The following is a 22010-nucleotide window of genomic DNA, read 5'->3' as shown; positions in this document are numbered from 1 at the left end:
ATAGATACTGAGCTGGATTTATTATATACAATACATACTTAGATTGATAAGCAGTGAAATAAATAAAACCATACTGGGACACAGATAAAAACACCTTTTTGGCAAAAATGATCTAAGAGTTAGAAAAGCCGATGGAGAAAACCAAATCTAGAATGCGGTCCAGCAGTAAAAGTAATACGAGGTCGGTGGGATATGGGGGACTGACCTCCTGGTAAGTATACCTTAATATTTCTAATGTTACAGTGCCACAAACAACTGTATTTGAAATTACCATTCCCACTTTAAAAAAAAAAATGCAGGGCATAACCCTACGCTTTATCTATGGTTCTAGGACACCGTAGGCACTATAACCATTTCATTGATTTGGTGATCGTAGTCTCTCCAGTCAGTGTTAAACCATTTTTAGCAGTTTAACACTAAATGAGTGTTGCTTCCCGTAGCCTTGCCCCCCACTAGAGCTGTGGCTATAGCAGAGATTACACAACACTTTGCAGCCATACCGAATCATGCAATGAGCACTGTGATTGGCTAACTGCAGTAAACTGACACTCTCAACCAACCACAGCTGCCCGTTGCTGCCAAGGGTAATGCATCCTCGTGCAGATGCAGCACAGAGTTAATGGACTGCTGGAGGCTCTTGTTTAGCATTATAAGTGGTCTGGGTGCCCACATGACTTGGAGGGTGGGATGCTTGTCCCAGTAAGCTAAGTGATGAGGTTTATCCTCAATGCTGCCCTATATAGGCTTCTTGTACCGCTTGAAATTAACGCTAACCAATCATATTATGGTATTTTTCTGCCACTAGTGCCCATAAATACTGTAAAAATCACCCTATACCTGCCTCTACCTAATCTACCTTTCCTACCATGACCTGGACCAACCTGACTGTGTCCTGCAATGGACAGGTACAGTGCTGGGTATAATGTCAGCACTTTGTCAATCACTACTGTTATGGATAGAAATTAATGTAGGTAAAATGCCTATTTACTGTGTACACCTGTGTTCATCATGTACTCAAAATGGCTGCTAGAGCACCCCCTCCCATTGACCGAAACACCTCGTGTAACAAGATGACGTCTCCATCCGGAGTAAAATCCTGGGATGATGGTGACATCACACTTTGGAGGAAGTGCATTAGATAAGACACTTAACACGTGACCAATTAAAAATGTACTTTTCGTGTTATCTCATGTTTTGCATATGATGTATTTTGTGCTTTATAAGGGGCTCGCCGCCCCTCTAAGTAAACATTCCGAAGTTTTTCATTCATCTGAAACTTGTTCTCAGTGTGATTTACTTCAGTGCGCACGCACCTAATTTCAAACAATCTGAACAGGGGCAGATATTCAAGCAAACATTTGGTTTGGTCTAAAACACTGTGTTATTTCCCATGTAAAGGGCTGCAGACAATGATAATAATACCAGCAGTGCACAATGATTGCTTTATATAAATAATGATAATAATAATAATAATACCAGCAGTGCACAATGATTGCTTTATATAAATAACGATAATAATAATAATAATACCAGCAGTGCACAATGATTGCTTTATATAAATAACGATAATAATAATAATTAATAATGATAATAATAATACCAGCAATGGACACACACAGTGTTATCTCACAATAGACATGTCTCAGTGTTTCCCAGCACACTCAGCCCTGTTTACATTGCTGCTAATAATATACTTTATTTAGGTAACACTGGGCTCTGGGAAGGAAGTGATATATTGAGGGTTACCCTGCGTGCAGACACCCTCTGTCTATCCTGAGTGTGGGAATAAGACAGCTTGCCCAAATCAATCATGGCCGCCGGCCTGTATAGCCAGTACTCCCGCTCTATGGTCTCACACCTGGACTGAGACTATATAGCCCATTCTCCGTCTCTATGGTAAGGGAGACTTGCCTGGATATGTGCGCATGCGCAGCCCCTGGTCGGTCTCCCGTGCAGTTAATGGATGTAGAGGCCGGCAGGTCACACGGAGAGATACCCCCTGTCCCCAGAGCGCTGGGAGGACCAGCAGGTAGAGTGTCAGTGTACTCAGTGCTGGGGAGTGTGCACCCTGGCTGTCAGTGTACTCAGTGCTGGAGAGTGTGCACTCAGGCTGTCAGTGTACTCAGTGCTGGAGAGTGTGTACCCTGGCTGTCAGTGTACTCAGTGCTGGAGAGTGTGCACCCTGGCTGTCAGTGTACTCAGTGCTGGAGAGTGTGCACCCTGGCTGTCAGTGTACTCAGTGCTGGGGAGTGTGCACCCAGGCTGTCAGTGTACTCAGTGCTGGAGAGTGTGCACCCTGGCTGTCAGTGTACTCAGTGCTGGAGAGTGTGCACCCTGGCTGTCAGTGTACTCAGTGCTGGGGAGTGTGCACCCAGGCTGTCAGTGTACTCAGTGCTGGAGAGTGTGCACTCAGGCTGTCAGTGTACTCAGTGCTGGAGAGTGTGCACCCTGGCTGTCAGTGTACTCAGTGCTGGAGAGTGTGCACCCTGGCTGTCAGTGTACTCAGTGCTGGAGAGTGTGCACTCAGGCTGTCAGTGTACTCAGTGCTGGAGAGTGTGCACTCAGGCTGTCAGTGTACTCAGTGCTGGAGAGTGTGCACTCTGGCTGTCAGTGTACTCAGTGCTGGAGAGTGTGCACTCTGGCTGTCAGTGTACTCAGTGCTGGGGAGTGTGCACCCTGGCTGTCAGTGTACTCAGTGCTGGAGAGTGTGCACCCTGGCTGTCAGTGTACTCGGTGCTGGAGAGTGTGCACCCTGGCTGTCGGTGTACTCTGTGCTGGAGAGTGTGCACCCTGGCTGTCGGTGTACTCTGTGCTGGAGAGTGTGCACCCTGGCTGTCGGTGTACTCTGTGCTGGAGAGTGTGCACCCTGGCTGTCGGTGTACTCTGTGCTGGAGAGTGTGCACCCTGGCTGTCGGTGTACTCTGTGCTGGAGAGTGTGCACCCTGGCTGTCGGTGTACTCTGTGCTGGAGAGTGTGCACCCTGGCTGTCGGTGTACTCTGTGCTGGAGAGTGTGCACCCTGGCTGTCGGTGTACTCTGTGCTGGAGAGTGTGCACCCTGGCTGTCGGTGTACTCTGTGCTGGAGAGTGTGCACCCTGGCTGTCGGTGTACTCTGTGCTGGAGAGTGTGCACCCTGGCTGTCGGTGTACTCTGTGCTGGAGAGTGTGCACCCTGGCTGTCGGTGTACTCGGTGCTGGAGAGTGTGCACCCTGGCTGTCGGTGTACTCTGTGCTGGAGAGTGTGCACCCTGGCTGTCGGTGTACTCTGTGCTGGAGAGTGTGCACCCTGGCTGTCGGTGTACTCGGTGCTGGAGAGTGTGCACCCTGGCTGTCGGTGTACTCGGTGCTGGAGAGTGTGCACCCTGGCTGTCGGTGTACTCGGTGCTGGAGAGTGTGCACCCTGGCTGTCGGTGTACTCTATGCTGGAGAGTGTGCACCCTGGCTGTCGGTGTACTCTGTTCTGGAGAGTGTGCACCCTGGCTGTCGGTGTACTCTGTGCTGGAGAGTGTGCACCCTGGCTGTCGGTTTACTCTGTGCTGGAGAGTGTGCACCCTGGCTGTCGGTGTACTCTGTGCTGGAGAGTGTGCACCCTGGCTGTCGGTGTACTCTGTGCTGGAGAGTGTGCACCCTGGCTGTCGGTGTACTCTGTGCTGGAGAGTGTGCACCCTGGCTGTCGGTGTACTCGGTGCTGGAGAGTGTGCACCCTGGCTGTCGGTGTACTCGGTGCTGGAGAGTGTGCACCCTGGCTGTCGGTGTACTCTGTGCTGGAGAGTGTGCACCCTGGCTGTCGGTGTACTCTGTGCTGGAGAGTGTGCACCCTGGCTGTCGGTGTACTCTGTGCTGGAGAGTGTGCACCCTGGCTGTCGGTGTACTCTGTGCTGGAGAGTGTGCACCCTGGCTGTCGGTGTACTCGGTGCTGGAGAGTGTGCACCCTGGCTGTCGGTGTACTCAGTGCTGGGTGACGATATACAACATCTGCTGGGATATGGTTTGCTTTGTAGAAGGGATGCTGATAGAAAATATTTTTTTTCATGGCTGGTCTCCGTTTATGGAGTTGTTTTAATCATCCTTATGATTGTAACTGGTCTTTGGAAATACACCATGTATCCCATAGTCTCCTGTAGGGCAGAGGATTATGAGATCAGTAACCATAGACCACAAGGTATGTTTATGATTAGTGTATCTCATTTTTGGGTAGGTGAGGTCTGCCCACATTTTTTTAAATTGACAACAAGGGACATCATAATAGGTATCTTTAAACTTTTTCTAATATTTTTACATTTATTATTTATACAATGCATTGAAATATGTTGTATTCATTTTTTTTTCTTTTGCAATCTTGTTTTGGTTGACTGCTAAATGTAAAGTAAATGTTTTCTCATTAATTGCAAAGTTTCCGTTCGAAGAGCGTTTTTCATCAGCGATTCCACGTGCATCTAACTACTGCGTAGTTATAATGAATAAGGACAGAAAACTGATGACTGAGAAGATCCTGAGTCTAACCCTGGATATCCTCTATCTGCTGACTGGAAAGGTGAGAGATTTTGGTTAACAAAAAAAAATACACCCGGAAAAAAAACAACCTTTTCCGGCAAAGAATCACATACCTTTATTATTCTTAGTGTGAATAATTTAGCACTTGGGGTGAAATCTCCTTGAAGGGACACTGTAGGACTCAGACCATTAAAGGTGTCTGAGTTTACTGTCTCTGTCAATTTAATCGAAACTGCAATAATTACCTTTTACTGGTTAAATCCACCTCTAGTGGCTGTCTACCAGACTCTTGGTCGCCTAACTGATGCTAGATGTCCTCACGCTATGCATGACGACATCCAGCGTCAGTTCATACACCATATGCTTTGCTATGGCGTTGTCCTAATGCATGTGTCACGGGTGTCACGTATCCTGCATGAGCACTTCTGGGTTGGATCAGATAGGTAGTCACAAGGATTGGGAAAGTCACTTAAATTTTTTGTCTATATAATAATTTCTCATACACTACACAATTGATCTTGAGAGAGACCCTCAGGGATCGGAACGTTGATTGTGTCTTTGTATTTTTCGTGAAGTCAATTAAACTTATCACACCGATTTTGAAAATCATCTGAGTGCACCACATCGTTTTGGGAATATGGTTTAACTGAATCTATGGCACTGTTATTGGTGTGTCATCAGTCAGCCCGAAACTAGAGTCTGCCTAATGTCAATTCTGTGCAAATTTCCATGCAAAGAATGTCAGTCATTGGCTGAGAGCGGTCATCTGATACTCTTAACCAATGAATGACATTAGCATTGCATTTGGCTTCAGCAGCTTTGCAGAATCCGAATTATGTTACCAAAGCAGCAGGCAGTTTCAGAACCTGGCAGGGACCCAGGTAAGAGGGCAAACCAATGTAAAACGTATTGCCTGATTACCAGGGTACTCCTCATATCATAACTACTACAGCAGGCTGTTGTGGTTATGATGCTTGGATTACCCCTTTAATTGGCCTTGTAAAGCCTAGTTAGTATTTGCCTGCTGCGGTCAGCTCTGTGATATATACTTTCAGTGTGTATACAACACTTTTTTCTGCTTTAAATTTCTTTGTCAATGTGTAGGATTATATCATTGTGAAGAAGCCTGGTAACGGTGTCACAAACTGCAATGGCCCTTTTGTGTCAGGAGGATCCTATCGGACCCACAGCGCCAGCATGGTGCCTCCATCTCACTTACTGATACACGAGAGAAACAATGACCAGAAGATCCTGGAACTGACCAATCAGATCATCCAGCTGCTGACTGGAGAGGTGAGGCTGCTGGGAATGGGACATTATACAGTAAAACCAAAGGATGTGGCTGGATGGTGACTGTATCATTGTGTGTGTCAGGTTCCTATAAGGTGTGAGGATGTCACTGTCCATCTCTCCATGAAGGAGTGGGAGTATTTGGAAGACCACGAGGATTTTCACCAGGCTATGACAATGAAGAACCGCCAACCCACCCTCTCATTAGGTAAAAGAATGATGCACAAAATGCTTCTTAAACCATAGAAACACTATAAACATAACACATGTTGCTATATTTACCAATTGGCCCATATTTGGAATAGTGCATCTTTTCCCAAGTTGAAGGCAGTCCATATTCTTCAGCTGCACAAAATTACAATGGCTCCACCACACAGGATTTTTGTGCGATCCTTCCTATTTTCTTACAGCACCCTAATAAATGTGTCCATGATTGGGGAAGCTTCTGCAAGCAGGACACACCTCCATTATGACACTGACATGCTGGCTTTGTTGCTGAAGCAGGATTCTTAAGCTGTTCTCTGAAGGGCCGGACTGGGAAAAAAATATAGTGTGTGTGTGTGTGTGTGTGTGTGTGTGTGTAGGTAGTGCAGTCAGGGCCGATGCAAGAATTTCTGCCGCCCTAGGCAAAGATCCATTTTGCTGCCCCGTCATGTTACACACTCACTGACAGGCACGCACACACTCACTGACCGACATACTCACTGACAGACACACACACTGACATACATACTCACTCACTGATACACATACTCACTGACAGTCAAACACTCACTGACACACACACAAGCAGACACTCACTGATACACACACTCACACACAGGCAGACACTCACTGACACACTGTCAGGATTACTGTATGATCCAGCACGTAGAACTGTATAGCACGGATGACAAATAACGTATTACCGGTCCTTAGAATGGCCGGATTTAACGTACATAGCATAGTCAAAATACTAGCCGAGGTCAGGGAACACAGAAAGGGACGCAGCGATGAGGAAAGCCAGGAGTCAGGATACCAAAATATAGAGAAGTCAATAAACAAAGCCAAAGTAAAAAAAACAGGTAGAAAACTATAAACAGGAACACGCTCTCGGACAACCACAAGGGAAACCACGACAGGGCACTGAGCAGGATGAGAACTGGGCCTAAATACCCCTCCTCTAGATCTGATAGGCTGTAACCGACCTTTGACCCCAAAGTCAGTTACCAGGTTTTCATTTGAATAATTGCTGCTCAGCATTAACCCTTCTGTGGATGAGGTTGCTGCTCGGCACAACTATTCCTGTGTGGACAGTAAATGTCATTAACCACATTTTTATAAGCGGATGAATACGTGACAAACACACACTCACTGACAGTCAAACACTCGCCTCCCTGGGGTCCAGTGTGAGACAATTCCTCACTCCTCCCGCCCACTGTTTAATATGCCTGGGCGGGCGGGAGGAAGGAGGGCGCGGCGCGAGGGAGGAGTGCGGGGCTGTAAGAAGAGCCTCCCTCGCCGCCTGGCTTGTCCTTCCCCCCCCCTCTCCTCAGGACCGATCACTGGCATTTTTTGGCAGAGCAGGTACCTGTCATCAAGATAAGCAGGTTCCTGCTCTGCCTTACCGAATACAGCTTTGGGGGTGGGCCCCCTGTGACAGGGTTTCTCTCTGCTCCCCCACCTTCGGACGCCTTGAGGATCGGCCCGGCGCTGGGGGGCGGCTCAAGAGCCGCTTGCCCAGCCCTGCGACCCCAGACAGGGGGACCCATCAGGAAACATCCCGTTAGGCGCCCCCAGCAGGCCGGCGCCCTAAGCGAATGCCTAGCTCGAGTAACGGTGGCGCCGGCCCTAGGTGCCGTGTGTGTTTGTGTGTATAGCAATCTAGTGTGTTTGAAGAACCCATAGTGTGTATAGGAAATCTAGTGTGTGTTTGTGTGTGTGTGTGTGTGTGTGGGGAGAATTCAGACTGTATATAGGGATCTAGTGGGGTGCAGTGTGTGTGTGTGTTTGAGAGAGGGGGTGGGGGTGGGGGGGGAGGAGAATCGTGCTGCAATCCCTGGTGTACCTAGTGGTGAGTGAACTCTAGCCTGTGGGGCTCGAGTTCACTCTCGCGATATCCAGCAATGGTAACCACGGCAACACTTTGACCTTGCAAGATGAACACCACGGAGCTGCAGGTTAGAGCTCCCCGGGTCCTCTACTGTCGCCGTCCCACACCGGCTGCCCAGTAAACTGCCTGGTTCTCTGTCATTCAGTATATCACAAACCAACTCCTGTGCACTCTGAGTCAAAGTAGTGAGTAGACTTTATTGAAGCAATGTTTGTAAATTTAAAGGAAAAAAATTATCTTTTGAGATGCAGAAGAATTCATTTCAGTACATGTGTTTGCATAGTAGGATCATTAAAAGGTGGCTTTATTCGGAAACTGGTCATGGTTTGTTTGGTTTTATCTCCACTTGAAGAAGCCCTAGAGGTGAAACGCGTTGTGGTTACTATTTATGCTGTTTTAACCCCTTAAAGGCACAACTTCAGAAGCTGGACATACCTTTAAGGACACAAGCAATGTTTGCATTTTTTGATGTTTGTGTTAAACTGCAATTTGCATCGCTCTCATTTATTGTACCAACACATATTATATACTGGTTTTTTTTTAGACGACAAAAACGGCTATAATTTGATGTGACATATACATATATAAATTCTCATATATTACAACAAAAATGCTAAGTAATGGGGGTGGGCGTGAAACAATTTTAGAAGTTGGTATGTTTGTCTTGGAAGTTTAATACCCGTCACAGAAAACAAAATTGCCACACAAAAGTATATATTTATATAAAGTAGACACCACAGGCTATTTTTCTCAAGGTTATTTTCACACTTTTTACGTAGCCATTTCACCGTCAATCTCTGCTAAATATTGGAGTAAAATTAATTTTTTTTCTCTATTTTGGTATATACACATATAACAAGGTTTTTGTAATGTGTATTTCGTAAAGCTGGTGTGTGCTATCCCTGTGCAGAACCCCATATTGTGTTCACCTACATCTGCTGAGTACAATGATACCCCCATTGTACAATTTTTTTTTTTTTTTTTTTATTCTTTATTTTTTTGTGCATGAGGAGTTACAAGCATATATCAAGTGCCACAACAGCACACATGGATTAAGCACCAGTATTGACAATGTGGTACTCAAAAACTGCACTTTTTTTTTTTTTTTTTTTTTGGTACGTTGTAACAATTTTGACATGTAGTGAAAATTATGCTAAAACAGCAAGCGCATCTTTGTTTCAAGCTAAATTCAAACGCAATATTTATGAAGCGCAATAAAAAGATAACCGCAGGCGTGTTATATTTGCTTATAGTCTCCTACATGAGTTAACATCTAATGGAGCGATCACCTGGAAAGCAGGGATAGTAGGCATAACATGCAGGCATATACTGCTGGAACAGGTCACATATTTTTTATTTTTTTCCTTTTTGCATTGCAAAGTCTGGCAGTTTAAACCGTACCATTTTTGTTCATGAAAAAAAAACAGGTTATGAGACTTCAACAGTTGGCAATTAACATGCTAGACTGGATAACTATATGACAACGTTATCTACGCTTAAGTTTATAGCATGGTATTGAGAGAGCAAGTTGCAAAAATAATAAAAAACATTTATAATAAATTAACTTTAATGGTACGTTTAGCCTGTGGTGCTGCATGACCTGTAACTTAGCTATTCTGGTAACGATATAAGTAATGCAGGTTTACAACGCTATGTATATAGACATGTTAATACAGTTAGATTATAATGTTACAGTTATGCTAGGTCTGAAAACGTTGCTTTAATAGAGCTAAATCGCTACGTTTAGGTTATCACCCTGGTCGCTTAAACAGTCTCAGTGAGGAGGGCCATCACCATGGTGGGTTCTTATGTGCTGGGGTAGTCCCATCGCTAACCGATACCTGCTTTGCATGGGTAGCAGGGAGTGAGTGTCCTGGCCATGCTGTGGATTTCCCTCTGGGTGCTCACGGATTGCAGCTGTGGTGTGGTGGCGATGCCCTTTTTTTCCATCTGTGAGCTGACGCCCGACATAGTAAGGAGGTTGGTGTCGTCCGCATGGGTTTTCCATGTATACTTTTGCCACTATTCTGTGAAGCTACAATGCCATATAGGAGACCATTCTATGTCAGTTTCTATAGTTGGAATTTTCAGAGATGGTCATATGTCTGATTTTGTGGCATTATAGCCATTTGGCTGTTCAAATAACCCCATGAAGGCCTTCTATTTGAGAAAGCAGACACTTCAGGGTATCTTATTAACCATATATTATACAATTTTTTTTCACCAATTTATGTCATTTTTTGTGGTGAGAATTAAAAAAAAATATATATATTTTTTTTACATACATGTTGCATTTTAGCTGGGTATTTCGTACATTTGATAGGTGCTACTTTCATAAATTCCCCCCAAGTATGAGTAAAACAATATGCCCAATGTATGACCTAGACACTAATTTGTGAAGTTACAGTGCTGTAAAAGAGACGTGACAAGTTCAAGTTTTTAAGTGTGAATTTTCATGGAGGGTTTTAATGCGTCCGTATTCTATTTTGAAATATGTTAGCAGGCTACTTTTCCAACTACTAAAGACACACAAGGGTATTTCAAAAGGCACATTGTAGTGGAAATACGCATTTTTTTTTTCCTGCCTTTTTGACACACAGTGAGTTTGTTCTGTATATTTTGCAAACCTTATGTGTGCTACGGCTTTATAATACTTCATATGTTGCTCAGCTATGTTGTCAGAGTACAGCCATTTCCCCGTATGTACCTTTGCCAGGTATTGTGGTTGTTGAAGGGGCACATTTCAGACACAGCCATTGCAGTTTTTTTCAAACTTTGAATATTTACGTGTTGTCATTACCCCACTTTGGAGTTTGTTGTTTTTTGTTTTTTTTGTAGGTTAATTATTCCAACTACCCAATAAAGGCATACCATTTCTTAAAGAAGACACCCTCGGGTATTTTAAAAGACATATTTTGAACCGTAGCGTGGGATAATGTTTCCGCTAGCTTGTACCAAGTGTAGTGGTAATAAGCATTTTTTTTTTAATGCAATTTTGACACGCAATGAGTCTGTAATATATATTTTGAAAACCTTTTGTGTGCTACAGCAGTATAATACATCATATGTTGCTCAACTATGTCATCTAAGTACAGCAATACCCCCGTATGTACCTTTACCAGGTATATGACAATGTTGAAGGGGCACGTTTGAGACAGCCATTTAAGTTTGAATTTTCATGCTGGCTCCATGCCCCACTTTAAATTTTTTTTAGTAGGTTGTGTTTTCCAATTTCTTCACAAAGGCATACCATTTCCTAAAGAAGACACCCCAGGGTGTTTCAAAAGGCATATTTTAAACCTTAGCGTTGTATACTTTTTTCGTTAGCCTGTACCAAGTGTAGGGGTAATATGCATTTTTTTTTTTTTTTTTTTACTTTTAACTTTTTTATACTATTTTAAAACTTTAATTAAACTTTTTAAAAAGTTTTTTTTTTTTTTTTTTTTTTTTTTACTTTTAACCCCTAACTAGCCTAACAGTAAATCCCCCAATTTCCCCACTAACATCTACCTGCCCTAAATAAATAAATATTTTACAAATATTTAAGTATCTAAATTAAACCCTTGAGGATTTAAAAAAAAAAAAAAAAAGGTAACTCTTTAGTATTGGGTGGAATTTTCCGTCCTGCGTCCTTAAGAGGAGTACTGTGGTGACGGAAAATTTCCGTCCCGCGTCCCTCAGGGGTTAACCTGTGTTTTTTTTTTTTTTATTGTGTGAATAAAGATACTTTGGCTTATTTTACACTTTTTTTTTCCCTACATTTTTATTATCACTACTACTTTATTTGGATTTTATTTTTCCTCATACTGTCTGGCACCTGCTTTTTATCTCCAGTGAGTACTACTCCAAAGACCTCCTTGGTGGGGATTATACCACCCACGTCTGATCCATAGAGCAGTTCGCTTGCTCTGGCAAATTTGAGTACGTTTCCATTTATCCTTACTCCTGGCATTTTATTCAGTGAGCACTATTGTTGTTGTTTCTTTTTATTTTTATGGTCCACCTACTACAAAGACTTAATTCTCACGTATTCTTGCAAGTGGGGATTGTACCACTGTATGCCATTCATACTGGAGCTAGTTATAGCTCCACAAAACACGAGTAGGAATATATAATTTCCTTTTATTTTCCCCTGTAAGAACATACTACCCTATTGTTCCTTTCTGTTGTTTCATACGGACTCCACTGCTGAACCCACCCTGCTATGCCCATTGAGGAATTACCCAGAAAAATACTTCTGATAAGTGCATATCTGCATTATCTCTTGGACTTTTTATTTTATTTATTTTTTTACCATTTATGACGTTTAACTATATATTTGTTTATTATATAATACATACTGTATATATCACTGTACATATAAAAATTGTAACGCTACCCCTAGCTCGCTCTTTTTTTTATTTTTTATTTTTTCAGTTTTATTTCCATTAGTAGGAAAAGAGAGATCCCTACTCTTGGGGTTAGCTGCCAACCTCTCTCTTACTCCCTCTAGTTAGATTTCTACAGTGCTGATCCATCCCTCCCAATATGGTCTTGGTTTGTACCTACAGAATGCAGTGATTTCCATCAGATACGAACGCACCCTACTTCAAGAGTGTGCATGATGTAGTTGTGGTGGTGAAAGGGTTAAAGTTCACTATTTGTCTGCACTTGACTGGAAATAATGATAAAATCCCGCTTAACACCACCCACACTTAACCATAATAATATAAATATTACTATTTTAGCACTGCCACCACCAAGACAATTTATAAATGGGGTGCCTTGGTCCCCCCCGTAACTTAATAATAAAAACTCTCCAAATACAACTTGGCACACTATCCAAGCAATTGCAAAACACTAGTCTCTTCAGGTAAAACTTCTGCCCCAGGGGGTCTCTGATAAGAAAGGTGGTGACTCACTTAGAATTAGATTCTGGCCTCCAAGCAAGTCCAATACACATTTCAGTATCATTGGATATATGCCCTGTGGATTACCAAGCCTGGCATAGAGGTGGAGTTAATGTGTATCTATAGAGACCATAAGTGACCACCCCCTTATTTTCCAGACCCACCCACATCCATCAAAATATAAAGTTCTTCTTCTATCTCCTCTGTTTTACTTGACACAGAAATAATAATTGCATCTATGAATTTGTTTCCATTTCTCCATTCCATAGATATGACATACTTCTTACTTGTGACCCAATATAGCGGACATCCCAATCCCTTCCCATATGGTTAAGTTATGCAAATCCTGTTTGGGCTTGTTTAGAAGATGGTGCTTGTCCCATTCTAAATAAGTTAAAAAGGAGGCTTCATTATTATTCTGTGGCTACATATTAATGTTTCTTTTGGATATTATACTTGAACACAAGGCTAATCATCATTAACATATCAAAGACATTAACTTGTCAATTAAGAGGTAGAGGCCACTTGGCTGAAGGCAGTTAGTTTACATTGGAACTAGACTTCCAGGCCACTTATGTGTGACTTCTCACACCTTACAGAGCCTTTGATTAATCAAAGGATCAATCAATGTTGTAACCATTTGCCCCCTTTCACATTCCCATACCATTTACATTACCCCTTCTGTCATCTGACCTTGCAACCAAGTGGCCAATTCATATTCATATGCAGTACACAAATTACATTAAATGGCAATAGTCTATTGTGCAACAATGAATTATGCACCCTTGGCGTGACACCATCTGCCTAATTTTTAAATAATATGTACAGGTATGTTTTGACTTGAAGCTGCTGAGGCTCCTCCTGTTCGAAATAAATTACCTGAATAAGGGGTTCAACCATAATTTCAGGAGTGTCTTGATGCAGAACACAAATTTGGAATTCGTAAATGGGTGGCCGTTTAAAGTGAAAAGAGGGGAGTGAGGAGGTTTGTCCCTTAAGGAGGGGAGAAATCGATCCAGTATTTTACTGGATATCAATGATAATTGGTGGGATATAATGGAATTTTGGTTGTTTGTCTTTGTGTGTTGGAGTGAGATGAAATAGCGGTTCTCAATTTGCTGTAAATCTTGTATCTTGAGACATTTTATCTGTATTTGAGATTTTGGCGACCGTGAATTCCCTGGGGTGGAGGTAACCATAGAAAGCTAGATAGCTGATTTCTAGAAAATAAACTTATCATCAGTTGTTCATGTCTTGGTAGATAATGCTGCACAAGCTAACGTCCTGATGTGAGACATGAGTATGTCTAATCCAGAACCAGATCATGGAAGGCTGGTGTCTCCTGAAGCTTGTCTTGATGCCGTAGGGTATTTTATGGAAAAGGTCTGAAATTTTAAAACACGAGGGTGCTAGCAGCCTAATTGTGAAGCCCCAGGATGTGAGTGCAGACAAGGTAAAACTGGTGTGTTACGGCTATCCGCTAACAAACCTCATGATAGTCGGGTACTGGGAACGGCCTTTGTTAATGATGTTACATGCTGTTAAGTGGCAAAATAATATTTGCTGTTCCACTTCATACTGTGCAGGTGCAACCGTGAAGGAAGTATTGTGAAATACTTAAAAGCTTTACTAATGTCAAGCTCCAGGCCCTGCATTTATAATAGCTTGACTGGCATTGACTGCTGTAAGGTATTGAAAGAAAAATTGGAAATTTTAAGGTAGGTACTAAGGAAAAATGACAAATTAATGATCAAACTTTTTTTTATTATTTGAATTGCCAGTAGCTATACCAACCAGATTAATATGCCAGCAAGTGTAAGGGGAGGACAGAAATTATGGACATGTGTCGAATTCTTTAGCAATTCAGTATGTCTACCAGTGCATAGTCTTTGACAGCAGACTGTAGGTTTATACATTCAAGGATGCTGGTAGGCAATGAGATAAACCTTGTGAAAAACCCAAGACCAGAAATGCTGTTAACTGAGGTGCTGGTTGATAAACTAGGAGCTGCTTAAGCCTGTCTATATTTACTGGAGTTGGTCATTGATTGGGCTGTAACCAGTTTGGCATATAGTTCTCATATGTGCTCCAAAACAAAGAGGGCACACATGCAAGGATCTGCAGGCACTAAAGCCACGACTACCAGAGTTAAAGTAATTACAGATTTAGGTTCTGACTAGAAAAACAATAGGCTGGCCTCACTTGTCCCTCAGCTCTTTTGTTCGGGCCTAGCTTAAGAGGCAGGAGGTAGCAGACTAGTAGTAGGGAGACTGGCCTTATTGGTACACAAGTTACTGGAGTGGGTAGTGGATGCGCAGACTGCTCATGTGGGAGTTTTTAACCTAGCAAAGCACCTGCAAAATAGTTCAGTATCTAACGGAGTCCAATCAGTTCTAAAATTGAACTGTGCTAGTGCTGCAGCAGGTTTAGCATAAAATTTGCACGTATTTGCATGTAGGGATCTAGTTCTCCTCGACGTTGGGGGAAAACTGGAACCAATAACATTTCCGAACAGACCAAAAGCCAGAACAAACTGTGGTATAGACAACTTTTTACCAGTTGACATCTTTTCCCTCTAATTTAAGTAAAAGGGGTTGCCGTGTTAGAATAAGTAATAGCGAAACTATTACCCTGAGAAAGACTTGTAGGAGGAGCAACAGGAGATAGAATCAGCCAATTTGGCTAACTGCCCAAGTCTATTATTTTTAGAGTTAATTGAAGTCGAAATGGATGATCGCATATCATGCATCTATGCCATACTGCTGGCACTGTTCCCTCGCCAGCTTGTACTAGGTCTTAGTTCATCTGATTGTGATTGCATTAGGCGATGTAGCTTTGCTTTACTGGCCATAGCCGACAATGGGATGTTTCGCCTTCTTTGTTCAGCAGTGTTTTTAGAGACTGTCCAGGACCTCATATAGCTTAGACTTGCAGACTTTTTTTTGATAGGTATGCCAGGTCTGGCTTTGGTGCTAGGGAAGGAGAAAGCATTGCCTTGGCCTGAAGCAGACCTTCTATGGGAGAAGAAAATAGACTTATTCTAATCAGGGCCTCCACACCCCCACGTTGGTAAATAGCGTGAACTAACTGACTGGCTAACTAATGCCAAGAGACAAAAAAATGAACTAGTCTGGTGTCTGGTGAAGCCCTGCTAGATTCCAAGTGGCTTATAGAGGCAGTTTCTTTGATTTAGGCCATGTGGTGGTGGGCTACTGAATGATATGGTGGGGTGTAGGCCTCTCAGTGACGGTTTTAGGGCGTAAAACTAAAGTATGGGCCCTTGGAAACTATTGCAAACCAAGATTCGATCGACAGCCAGAAGTGGGCTTGGCATGTTAAAGCTGGATCGCTCCACCCACAACGCCAGGCTGCCATCTTTATGTTTAAATGCACGTAGGTACATCACTCTTCCAGTCTTGCCTGTGTGCAAATCATTTATGCCAAAATATAAATATCAAGGAAGGTGCACTCAAAGAACTTCATGGGTAATTTGTGGTCAGTTTATTGTGCAGTCATACCCCAGAAAATATGACCTTTCAGTCCTCTGTAGGACTTTTCTCAAGACATAACTTAGGCCTCGCTTTTAAAAAGATTTCAAAATGATTTAATAATGTTAGAAACGTTTCCAAATTATTTATATACAGAAGCTGTTTAGTATCATCTGTTTATATGTATATCTTTGTAACACTGATCCTTTGGAAAATTCTTTCCGACAGATGAATCAATTTCCAGACGTACATTTCCAGTGTCACCTGATGCTTTAAATGAAGATAAACCTAGCACTAAAAATGATCCAGGATGTCTCGCCATCACTGACCGTTGTACAGCCAAAAAATGTACACCCTTCGTATATACTGATCATAATAAAGAGGACTCTGCCTCATGTCAAGAAGAAATTCTCCCAAACTCTTACACAGCCAGAGAACGTAAGCAGACGGAATCTTCTTCTACTCACATTAAGGATGAATTGACCTCCCGTAAAGACCGTAAACTCACTGACAATTTTCCAGCCTCAAAATATTCATCTGCCAATTCCAAGGAAGAATCTTTATTAATTGTAGAAAATAATCTGACAGATATTGACAGGCATGTACCCAGACCAACAGAATATACATCTGATCTTCTTAAAGAATCTGCTTTGTGTGAAGAAAACAATCTATTGTATACTCCCACGGAACGTTTGAAAACAGAGCATTTGTCTGTTTGTGTTAAAGAAGAGTCAACACCATGGAAAGACAGACCATTCGCAGACCCTGACATTCACTTACCCATGAAACCCACACAGACGGACTATCCCTCTACTCATATTAAAGAGGAATCAGACTCTTGGGAAGAAGTGATTGTCACAGACACTGACCTTTATGAATCCACAGATCATGCAGATACGGAGGACACAATGTATAACAAAGAAGGTGTGGAAAATAATGACAACACGTCAACACCAGTTATGAGCTTTAGAGTAATGAAATTCAGTGAGTGTGGAGAAATTGTTAATAACCAGTTTCATACCCACACTGTAGAGGGGATGTATAACTGCTCAGAATGTCAGAAATGTTTTCCTAATAACTTTGATCTTTTTAAACATCAGACGGCTCACAAAGAAAAAATGTTGGCTTGTCCAGAATGCGGGAGAAACTTCTCTTGTAAGGCACGTCTGATCAGACATTACAGGAGCCACACAGGAACAAAGTTATTTTCATGTTCAGCCTGTGGGAAATGGCTTACTGATAAATCAAGTCTAATTACCCATCAGAGGAGTCATATGGGAGATAAGCCCTTCTCCTGCTCTGTCTGCGCGAAATCTTTTACTACTCAATCAGATCTTGTTAGACATAAGAGAACTCACACCGGAGAGAAGCCATTCTCATGCACAGAGTGTGGAAAACGTTTTACGCAAAGTTCTCATCTTCTTCGGCATCAGAGGCTTCACACAGGAGAGAAGATCTTTACGTGTTTTGAATGTGGAACATCATTCCCTAGTAAAATAAGTCTTGCTGCCCATCATAAGATTCACACAAGAGAACATCAGTTCCCTTGTTCTGTGTGTGGGAAATGTTTTAATACTCAAACAGAGCTTAGCAGGCATCAAAGGATTCACACAGGGGAAAAACCATTTGCTTGTTTTGTATGTGGGAGATGCTTTACCCAAAGTGCACATCTTAGCAAGCATCTCAAAAGCCATACGGGAGAGAAACCATTCTCATGTTCCGTGTGTGGGAAACGGTATTGTGCACAGGCAGATCTTGTAAAACATCAGAGGATTCACACCTGATGGAGGAGATCTTTGTTTTATTTATTTTATTTTGTTAATTATTGCCAGATAAGTTATATTACGTTTTGATGGGACTCTGTCATGTATAAGAAAACAGTGTCCAGAGTTTATCTGCTAAGAGTTACTTTGTGGGTACATTGAAATAATACCTTTGCAACATGTTTGAACTCTTGATTCACGGAATGACCCAAGGCGAAATGATTCTTTGTCAGGTGCAAGGAATTCACAGCTAGATACATCCAACGATGATTAGAATTGAAGAAACATTCTTTCTAAATGTTGATCAATCTAGATATGTGATAGTTGTTTCCTGTAACGAATTGTACACCAGGAAGTATTACCAGATATAAAAAGATATGGTTATGTAAGGCACGACAAAGACTGTTTAAATGTTTGTTACCATTCTTTGTATTCAGAATATTTAACTGTCCAGAATTGAATGTTTTCACTGACCGGTAGTGAAAATGTTTCTGTGCTAAATAAAACAAAATTCTTTAAAATTATATTTTAAATTTCATATTTACAAAGTTGAAAAGGGACATGTGTCCATCAAGTTCAGCCTTCCTCACATATGTTTTTGCTGTTGATCCAAACGAAGGCAAACTAACCCCAGTCTGAAGCGCTTTCAATTGTGCAACAAACTAGGGGAAAAAATCTCTTCTTGACCCCAAAATAGCTGTCCGTTGTCTCCTTGGATCAAGCAACTATTACCCCACTAATTAAAAATGATATCCTTTTATATTCTATTTTGCAAGACATGAATTACTTTATCTGAGCTAGCACATCTGCACAGCATGATGACATTACGGCTTACAGCTTATAAAAACCCAGCTATGCAATAGTATGCGATACTACAGTGTTCCTTCTAAAAGCAATATGATAAACAGGATTTGCCATTTGTGGTTTGGGAAAAGCCTGGGCATATGCTGCAAAAAGACAAACAAAGGTAAGGGCTTGTTTTTTTTTTATTGCTTATTTGGAAGAATGCTTAAAGGAGAGCTGTGACCTTAACACCATCTTTTAATATAACAATCCTTTCATCAAGTTTTGAAAGGAAATGGATTTATTGTTAAAAGAAGTATATTTAAAAAATAAAATGAGAAAACCTCACCTCTACCTTCAGTATAAGGCAGGATCCTTCAGGGATATACATGCACCTTGGGTCAGACAGTGTTGGAATTAGATTGTTAATCAATTTGATGATGTCACAAGTGAAAATTCAAAGTGAATTTAAAATTTAAGGCCAGATAAGCCAAACTGCCTTTTTTTCCAGTTCAGCCATTTTGACCTTAAATTTGACATTTGCTTTGAATTCTCACTTTTGTGAATAACGCTGACTGAACAAGATCTAATATGACATTATGAAGTGAAAAGTTAGGTATTGATGCCAAATGTCACATGTTCATTCTGTATTCACTACACTCAGAATTAATGGAAACTCAAATCCAAATGGCATTTTTAAGACTAAAAAAAAATAATGTAAAAACATTCTCCAAATAGCCCTAAATGTATGTGTTTTTTTTTATCTGCATATTTTTATGAATAACCCTGCAAATTGTTTTTAGTTCAGCTATATCCTTGTCTATTCTCTAATTCCTGGGTAGTCCGTGCTTTAGGTTGCTGATGTCATTGTATAGTATATGTGTCACTAATTTTTACTATATCTTCTCCCCTCCCACCCCCCTACCAAGTAATCCTAAGACTTGTAAACCTTAAGGAAAATGTCCCTAACCTATTATTAAGGGTGTATCCAGTCACAGAAATCCCTCAACCCATTATAAAAGCTCTTAAAAATGCTAATTTGTGTCATTCTTTGTTTGAAACGGGTAGACAGACCTGTTGTTTGACTTGTTATAATCTATACAATCTATTTCTTGTTTTACTTTACAAGGCTTCATCAAATTTTGCATCACTGCACAATAAATCTACTACTAATATTGCTTTACACAGAAACCTTACAGACAACAAGAGATCATCTGTGACGACTTGAGGATAGGAAATTGTACTTATGGCAGAGAAAAGTGTGTAGGGGGATTTATATATATTTTTTTTTAATGATTTTCCACCCATGAATTCTTACTTGTCCTTTCCACTCAGTTGCTCCATTAAAACATCCAATATTAGAATACAAATTGAGGGAGGCAGAGCAAGCAGCTTGTTCAGACACCATTATCGAGAGCTCATATGGATACCTTACAAAATCGACAATTGCCTCCCTGCCCGAACCGATCATCAGATCCTCCAAGTGGGGCTGCATCGCTAAATGCCTTTCTTCCAACCAACGAAACAGCCGAAGCTGCGCTGCAAGGTCAAGTCCTACTTCCTGGCAGCAATCTGCGGGCTGGAAACCATTCTCGGCGGGCTCGCTGGGACCAACAACCATGTCACCCAGCCAGCTAGAACGTATGCCGGCTATGAGCCAAACGCTCACAGAAGCCACGGCTGAGGGCAGGGACATCGGGGCCATGTTTTCCATGACCCACGCAACCCAAACCGACTCTTACAGATGACCCGCACGGCGTTGTGCCACATACCACAACGGAGTGCCAGATGCAGGAGGCACCACCTGTCCCTCAGACTCCCAAGCTCTTCAACAGATCAGGTCCCACTACTAAAAGCGACCTTAAAGGGACACTATAGTCACCTGAACAACTTTAGCTTAATGAAGCAGTTTTGGTGTATAGAACATGCCCCTGCAGCCTCACTGCTCAATCCTCTGCCATTTAGGAGTTAAATCCCTTTGTTTATGAACCCTAGTCACACCTCCCTGCATGTGACTTGCACAGCCTTCCATAAACACTTCCTGTAAAGAGAGCCCTATTTAGGCTTTCTTTATTGCAAGTTCTGTTTCAGTAAGATTTTCTTATCCCCTGCTATGCTAATAGCTTGCTAGACCCTGCAAGAGCCTCCTGTATGTGATTTTAAAGTTCAATTTAGAGATTGAGATACAATTATTTAAGGTAAATTACATCTGTTTGAAAGGGAAACCAGGTTTTTTTTTTCATGCAGGCTCTGTCAATCATAGCCAGGGGAGGTGTGGCTAGGTCTGCATAAACAGAAACAAAGTGATTTAACTCCTAAATGGCAGTGAATTGAACAGTGAAATTGCAGGGGAATGATCTATACACTAAAACTGCTTTATTTAGCTAGAGTAATTTAGGTGACTATAATGTTCCTTTAATTATCCCCAGGCAGAAAAAAACACATGCATTTTTACAAAGTTCAATAAGTACCCCAAAACACAACATATCCCTACAAATCTTACATCCCCTGATAGCCCTGATCTGGGTGACCAACATATCCAAATCAGATCAGGGGTTCAGAAATTCAATGGATGTCATAGTTTTGCCCAGGCGCACGCAGGATTTCATGCCCAAAACAGTTCCATAGAAGCACGGCTAAGTGCTGTAAAGTCTATTCGCGGTTTTGGTCCATGCGAACAAGATGATTCAGGATATCAAAGAAAATTCAATGGATAAAATCCCCTTCACTCTTCACAAGTTTGAATAACCACACGAAGTCAGGTAGGTAACAAAGATTCATTTTATCTTTTATTGAAAAATAAAAACAAAAACAGAAAATATTCCCCTTATATTTTTGCTTAGAGACAAGACTAAGATAGCTGGAATCCACCCCCTTTTCACAGTCTTATCCCCTTTGACCAAACAAGAGAATCATAACTGGTTATGATAGAAAGTACAGGCTTCTAGCTACCATAGAGAGGACAGAGCTTTGTCTAGTTACCATAGAGAGGAAGGACAGGCTTATAGTTACCATAGAGAGGACCTGCTGGCGGACATCCAAAAGGTCTGGACAGCTGACTTAATGCTCATCAAAACTGAGATCCAGGCGGTCACAGACCGTGTCAGAGCTTCCGAAGAAGACATGACAGAAGTGAGGAGTGACATCTCTGACATGCAAGCCTCATTCAGCAACTTCACAACCATCAGATGATCCTGACACTCCAAATGACAA

At 41.9% G+C, this 22010-nt stretch overlaps 1 protein-coding gene and 1 long non-coding RNA gene across 2 annotated transcripts; both read left to right on the top strand.

Moving 5' to 3' along the window:
- Window positions 1-2001: 2001 nt before the first annotated feature.
- Window positions 2002-2823, top strand: LOC134574594 (uncharacterized). The gene is made up of 3 exons (XR_010085465.1): window positions 2002-2118; window positions 2232-2270; window positions 2308-2823. It is a non-coding gene; the product is annotated as an uncharacterized LOC134574594 (long non-coding RNA).
- Window positions 2824-4301: 1478 nt separating this feature from the next.
- LOC134574551 (oocyte zinc finger protein XlCOF7.1-like) lies at window positions 4302-18535 on the top strand. The gene is made up of 4 exons (XM_063433672.1): window positions 4302-4532; window positions 5597-5785; window positions 5867-5990; window positions 16480-18535. Exons 1-4 carry the CDS (start codon window positions 4455-4457, stop codon window positions 18033-18035), a joined length of 1947 nt encoding a protein of 648 aa, XP_063289742.1. The 5' UTR covers window positions 4302-4454; the 3' UTR covers window positions 18036-18535.
- The last annotated feature ends 3475 nt before the right edge of the window (window positions 18536-22010 follow it).

The sequence above is a fragment of the Pelobates fuscus genome, chromosome 10, assembly GCF_036172605.1.
Source record: "Pelobates fuscus isolate aPelFus1 chromosome 10, aPelFus1.pri, whole genome shotgun sequence".
Classification (NCBI taxonomy): Eukaryota; Metazoa; Chordata; class Amphibia; order Anura; family Pelobatidae; genus Pelobates; species Pelobates fuscus.
The sequence above is the reverse complement of the archived record's forward strand: the minus strand, read 5'-3'. Positions and strand labels throughout refer to the sequence as shown.

What these genes read in the sequence shown, in the direction of transcription:
- LOC134574551 (XM_063433672.1), top strand. Translation starts at nt 4,455, where the DNA reads ATGAATAAGGACAGAAAACTGATGACTGAGAAGATCCTGAGTCTAACC. An exon ending in TCCAGCTGCTGACTGGAGAG is followed by an intron (nt 5,786 to 5,866) that starts GTGAGGCTGCTG and finishes TGTGTGTGTCAG; the next exon opens with GTTCCTATAAGGTGTGAGGA. An exon ending in CCAACCCACCCTCTCATTAG is followed by an intron (nt 5,991 to 16,479) that starts GTAAAAGAATGA and finishes TCTTTCCGACAG; the next exon opens with ATGAATCAATTTCCAGACGT.